Source organism: Manis pentadactyla, chromosome 9 (genome assembly GCF_030020395.1).
Source record: "Manis pentadactyla isolate mManPen7 chromosome 9, mManPen7.hap1, whole genome shotgun sequence".
In the NCBI taxonomy this organism is placed as follows: domain Eukaryota; kingdom Metazoa; phylum Chordata; class Mammalia; order Pholidota; family Manidae; genus Manis; species Manis pentadactyla.
In genome coordinates, this window is record NC_080027.1 from 70,683,296 (window position 1) to 70,690,204 (window position 6,909).

The following is a 6,909-nucleotide window of genomic DNA, read 5'->3' on the forward strand; positions in this document are numbered from 1 at the left end:
GAAATAATCAATCTTCCCATGTTTTCTTCCGCCTGCTACTTCTATAGCTTTTCTTCTTCCTTCCTAATTACAACCCTTGAATAGAATTCGTGCCTCATATCAAATTTACCGAGTATCATAATTCTTCCAAGTGGTAAAGATACCTCAAGACAAATGCTGGGCATAGAAGCCACAGGGCATAAATATGCAAAGAAGTAAAAAGCTAACCTTTTCAAACAATAAGGCTTCCCTCTCACTTACCAACTTCACATTTCCCTGTATGGCCCTGGAAGATGACTGGTTAGCCAGAGACGGGTAAGATTCCTCAAGGGAGGAACAACCTAAGACAGGCACAGTCGCAGGGGGGCCATCAGGTGAGAAATTGGGGATCAACAGAGGTGAGGCTTAGAACCTCACCCCCCCTGTTCTGAGAGAAATCTTCTGCATACGTGGATGTTTTATTGCCCTGGTCTAGCTTGGATTAACACATAGTCTACAGGCACACACCTGATCATCTACATTTGCTCTCTTACAACACTAAACTATGTTTTCTACCTTTATCTCGTATCTACCTACCACTTCAGCATTTTATTAAAAATAATAATAATAAAGAGAGAAATGTGGTATCCACATATAAATCAAGTATAAAAACCAAATGAGTATTCATATTTGAACTGACTGTTTATAGTTCATAATGCATGAGCAAAACCGAAAGTTTCTGTGATGACTGCCCTTGTACTGTTCACTATGTAACTTACTCATTATGTAAGAATTTGTTCTACATGTAAGAACTTGTTTGTTATGCCTCAGAAGATTGGAGACTGACGAAAATTAAGCTTGGGGTGGATTAATGATTGTGCATTGAGCATTGACTCCCCTATACAGAATTTTATTGTCGTTAACAACCATTTGATCAATAAATATGAGAGATGCCCTCAAAAAAAAAAAAAAAAAAAAAAAAAGGACAGTCTTCCAATGGTAAAATAAATAAGTAACCAGGATGTAATGTATAGCATAAGGAATATTGTCCAGATATTGTAACAGCTTGGTAGGGTGATAGCTGGAACCTAGAATTATGTATATAAATGTTTTATCACTGTGTTGTACACTTGAAACTAATGTAATATAACTACCCTTCAATAAAAAATAATTACTTAAAAAAAAAAAAAAGAAAAGTTAAAGTTCAAAAAAAAAAAAAGATGTTAGAAAAAGAAGAGTAAATAAACCCAATAAAATTGAATAAAAAATATATATATAATTAGGTAGTAATTACTAAGTAATAAAAGTAGCTGTAATTTTAAAACAATATTTGATACTACTGAATTTTTCAGAAACAAGCTGGTATTATTTGATTATTAAATAATGTATGAAATTTAATTACATGCTCATTTTCAAGCTTTGAATATATGTTTGCCATATGTTCACTTCCAATGGCTTACTAAATACTTGTAGTTTCACTTTCATTAATTAGTGAATATTTATCATGAACCTACTGTGTATAGCCTTTGCTAATGCCAAGAAAATGTGCATGACTACGTATCAACCCCTGCCCTCAAATGTGCTCTAATCCACCACAGAGACAGACTAGGAAACAAACCACCACAATGTAGCAGGAATAGGGCTAGATGCTGAGGCAGTCAGAAAGGGGGCTCCTTTACCAACTCCCCTACTTTCGTTAGAATTGCAGATAGAATCACATCTTATACAGACATGAAGGATGAAGAGTCTACGTACGCTTTTCCTTCTCTTTGGAGGTTTTGGATCCACAGTAGATTCAGGGAAGAATGGATCAACAGCATATGAAGGAAATTGAGCAAAAGATCACTACTCTGTCTTTAATCAGTGAGTGGAGCTGGGATTAGGGAGACTAGAGGCGGCAGGAGTCTAAGGAAGGGTTGAAAGACTGTTGATACTGATCATAAACTTTGGACTGCTTTTTGAGAAATCTAATACTCATCTTTCTGACCCACCATTCTCAACATAGCCAAAGGCAACACTTGCAAAGCATTCTGAGCTCACCAAATTACAGACACCAAAGAGAAAGCTATAGCCATGGTAAACTGACAAAGTAGTTTATATGCTATTAAGTGAAATTAATTATGAAAGATTATCTATCTTAGTATTATTTACCCTAATATATTGTGTTTGGACAGTTTTAATAATATTTGATCACTGTAGCTATTAAAATACTTCCTTTAAGCACTAGCTAAGCCCTGGAACATTTTAATACCCTACAAACCCACCAGGTATTAGGTACACATGGTTTGGTATAAATGGTAAACTTGAGACTGGCCTCTGTCTATTCCTCAAGCCAAGCCAGTAGGCCACAGGTCTGTACTTCTATAGTGAACAAGTGGGATTGTTATTTTTTAAATTATTGATTTTCAGAATCTAAAAAACAAATTGAGACTCTCAGAGAAGAGCTTCACTACTGTCTTGTAGGGAGACATGCCAATTCAGTTTCTCAAAATATATGTATCTGTTACACACAGAAATAGCAAGTAACTAATTTTATAGACCAATTAACATGGCCTTTAAATCATTCTTCTAGTAATAAAATGTGACCAAAATTATATGCCCATATTTAGGTTAGCTCAAAACACAAAAATTAATTCTCATGTATAAAACTTTGTTTATGAAAATTGAAATGGTCATTAAGACTGAGACTGAAGGGGCCACTTATGAAGACAATTCCCTTGCTTCAGGCTAAAACTTTCATTTTAAGGTAATCCCCTGTGATATTTTAACCCTTAAAAAAATACATCCAACTTAAAGAATTATAGGGAGAGTTCTGACCTATAATAGGTTTCTCTTTTCTTCAAAAGTACTTGCTGAAGTTGAATGTGAATGTGGAGTTTGGGGAGGAGGTTTATTTTAGTTCAGTTTGATTGAGTCAAAGTACATAACAGTTAAAATATTCTGGGTTTCTAATTGCTTGTTTCCCAGCCCAGGATGAAGTCAGTGCAGTTTTGTTTCCTTTTCTGTTGCTGGAAAGCAATGTGCTGCAGTAGCTGTGAGCTGACCAACATGGCCATCACATGGAGAAAGGAATGTGGCTTCTGCACAAGTATCAACACCATCTGGTGCATGGGCTGCTACACCTGGGAAGACATTTTACCTTTATGGAAGTAAGGGTGCTGAAGGTCTGTAGAAGACAACTTTCACTAATTCCCACTTTATCAACACTTTGTCTCTCCTGAATGACAGCTATGAGTCTCTTATCCAACACTGTCTGCATTGTAATTGGGGTTAATTACCATGATACCATTTAGATGTTTAGCTTTGGATTTAATTTGGGTAAAACAAATTGGGGGAGCTCAGACTGATTTTTAAAGAGCATTTTTCTGTTATCTTTACCTACTGAGTGATAAACATGGACATGAGGACACATGTATATTCAATCTGGAATATTGTCAATAGTCCCCAAAGGCCAGTTGCAATAATAAAGGGCAGACCTCTGCAACAAGGATAGTACCAAAATTCATTTGAAAGCCAAATAAAAATGCAAGCAAACAATATTATAAAATTCACTGTATTGTTCTACCTTTAATACAAATGCCAACAAACAGCCTGAGAATCAGTCCCTTTAGACTAGAAACAAAATAAAGCAGCAAACCCACTCACTTCTTTATGCTGTTGAGAAAATCAAGGCATAGAAGCTTCTATATTCTCATAGCTTCTTCACAATAGACCAGTTAAAGAGCAAAGCATTTCTACTTTGTCATTTTTCTGTAGCATCTGGCTGTGCAGTTCAATAAACTGAAATTGAAAGTGGCTGCACTTTAATGAACATACTTTATTTGATATTAAGTGAATTTGATCAGTAAAATTGAACTTACTGCACTTCTGGTGGGATACAGATCCAATGGTCAGGCAGAGAAATGAATTAACCACCAGCCCCTTTTCTCTCTTAAAGCCAATTATTTTCTCACTGGGCAAATAGAAAAGTGAAATATATTTGGCTTGAGCTGAATGTTCTGATATTGAAACTGTGTCCTATACTTTCAGATTAAGAACCCTGAAAATATACAGAAATTAAGGCAGTGACAAGGAAAAAGCTAAAAGACAATAGAATGTCCAGAATCCAATATTAGACTTCTCAAAATACATTGTAGGCAAAGTATCAGAAATTTCACTTATGACTCTTATTCCTTTTTTATATATACATAGAAAGGAGTACTTGAAAATAGTTTTCTTAGCAATTAAACCCAAGTGTTATATGTTTTCTATCTGTCAATGTAATTTCAGATTACTAAATACAAAAAAACCTTCAAATTCCAAAGGTTATATCTTTACTCTTCTATTTTTACATGCTTTCAAGCCATACAAATTCAGATTTTTTATAGACTTTTAGAAATATTAAATATGTGGGTACTACCATGATGGAGAGGAAAAAGGCAGTCATATTTTCTATAATACTTCCAGGACAGTTCAGAAAAGTGGTATAACAGGATAGTTCCTTTATGAAGCCAAGTTTCCTGTGCTTGAGGTTCCTAGAAGCTGGTCTTCGGAGAGCAAATATTAGAGCAGGCAGTATTAAATCCCTGTCTCATTTTGACTAAGACAAACAGAAACTTCCAGAATACTGTAACCTAACACTCTCCTTAAACTCCTCATAATCTGGTATACAAGGATCCAGCTGGGCCCAACATCCAGAAAACATGTGACTTCAAGGAGCTGGTATACAACATAGTGAAAGTGCCTAGCTGTGCTCACCATGCAGAATCCCTGTATACATACCCAGTAGCCACTGAACGTCACCATGGCAAGTGTGACAGTGCCAGCAGTGACTGTACCGTGTGAGTCTGGGGCTCAGCTACCTCTCCTTCAGTGAAATGAAAGAATGAAGAGCAACAGACATTTCAGGCTGCCTACCCTTGTCCTGAAGGACCAAGGTGTCCAAGAAGTCTGTCTGTGTAGAATATGCCCAGGCTGCAAACCACTGTGGGCCAGGGGATCATCAGACCCCATTGACCACTGCTCTCCTGGCAGAGGGGGAGCTCCAGGAACAGAGTGCTGGGGCCTGGAGCCTGTCACTCGAATTCTTAGGTCTCGGCTCTGTCAGTTTTGTTCAGCTTGAATTTAGGAGCTGAAAGTTGTTTCCCACTTTTAACAGACTTAGAGGTCCTCTAGAGCAATCGCATGATTTTACAGATGAGAAAATCCAGACTTAGGAGGAAGAGGTTTCAAGGTGTTTGGATAGAAAAACTAAATGGAGCAAACTCTCCTGTTGGATATGCAGCCTGAAAGAGGAGGGTTATAATGCTTTAGTGCCATAGAACAGGTACCTGGCTCTATGTCTAACTGGTTAGGACACCTAAAGCACGAGCAGCAGAAGCAAAACTAAGCAAGTGGGACTACTTCAAACTAAAAAGCACAACAAAAGAAATGATCAACAGAATGAAGAAGCAGCCTATGGAATGGGAGGAAATATTTGCAAACCACTCTCCTGGAATATCTAACACTATGCCATGAAAACACTTCGCCAACCAAACTAGCTCATCTGATAAGGAGTTAAAATCCAAAATACATAAGGGACTCATATAGCTCAATAGCAAAAAATAATTTGATTAAATAATGGGCAAAGGACCTAAATAGAGATATCAAAAAGATCTCTGCACCCCCATGTTTGTAACAGCATTATTTATAATAGCCAAGACATGGAGACAACCTAAGTGTCCATCAATGGATGAATGGATAAAGAAATTGTAACATACATACATACAAAGCAATATTATTTAGCCATAAAAGAGAAGGAAATCTTGCCATTTATGACAACATGGATAGACCTTGGTGCTATTATGCTAAGTGAAATAAGTCAGACAGAGAAAAACAAGTACTGTGTAATCTCACTTATATATGGAATCTAAAAAAATGAACTCACAGAAACAGACTGGTAGTTGCAGGGGCTGGGCGGGAGAGGTAGTGGGTATTGAAAATGTGTGAAGGTGGTCAAAGGGCACAAACTTCCAGGTAGAAGATGAATACGTTCTGGGGCTATAATGTACAGAATAGTGACTACAGTTAATTCTCACCACAAAAAATAAATAAACAAAAAGGTAACTGTGATGTAGTGGATATGTTGACTAAATTTATTGTGGTAACTGTTTCATAATATATACATATATCCAATCAGCATATTTTATGCCTTAAACTTAAACAGTGTTGTATGTCAATTACATCTTATTAAAGTTGGAAAAAAATTAAAATGAAATTCCTAGAGAATAAAAACAGATTATTCTTTCCATTTGATTTTTTTCAACTAATTTGAAATTCTCAAACTGAGTACATATTAAATCAGTGGGCCTCTTGTAATTATAATCATCTGTCCTGTTCTTGAAGAACAGATGTGATTATATTTTTAGACTGCAAAGATGTAAGGACAAAAATGAAAGTTTAACAGAATCCTGGAGTAGAGAGAGGACTGAAGGCCGCCTCGTTCCATGCTGCCAGTTCCTGGATGTTAACACTGAGACCTGAAGTCATGTAGGCTGTAGTAGGATATGAATTAGAACTTTGTACTCCTTATTTTTAGTCTCTCTTTGGACTACCTCCCACTATGCCATGAAAACACTTTGCCAACCAAACTAGCTTATTCAAATATGGCTTCTGTAAAGTGCAGACTATCACATACACCTATATTCTCTACAGTGTTTATATGCAGAATTAGACTGCAGCTCTGGTGATGAAATAAGAGGAAGTTAGTGACTCTGGTTACAGGGATTCTGTCTGCCTCACTCACTTCTGGGTAAATCCTTGGATGTTTGTAGGTAACATTAATGGTCCAAATGGACTCATTCAAGCTGAAATGAAAATCTCTTTCTTTGTAAATTCCACCCCGTTTTGACTTCTAGAGCCATCCAAAATAAGATCAACCTCTTTTCTGCCTGAAAACCATTCAAATAGAACAACTATGTCTTTCATTCCAGC

General features: G+C 36.6%; 1 protein-coding gene across 1 annotated transcript; it reads left to right on the forward strand.

Moving 5' to 3' along the window:
• Nucleotides 1–2,931: 2,931 nt before the first annotated feature.
• On the forward strand, nucleotides 2,932–4,824 carry LOC118915683 (follitropin subunit beta-like). The gene is made up of 2 exons (XM_036891805.2): nucleotides 2,932–3,085; nucleotides 4,598–4,824. Exons 1-2 carry the CDS (start codon nucleotides 2,932–2,934, stop codon nucleotides 4,780–4,782), a joined length of 339 nt encoding a protein of 112 aa, XP_036747700.2. The 3' UTR covers nucleotides 4,783–4,824.
• Nucleotides 4,825–6,909: the final 2,085 nt, after the last annotated feature.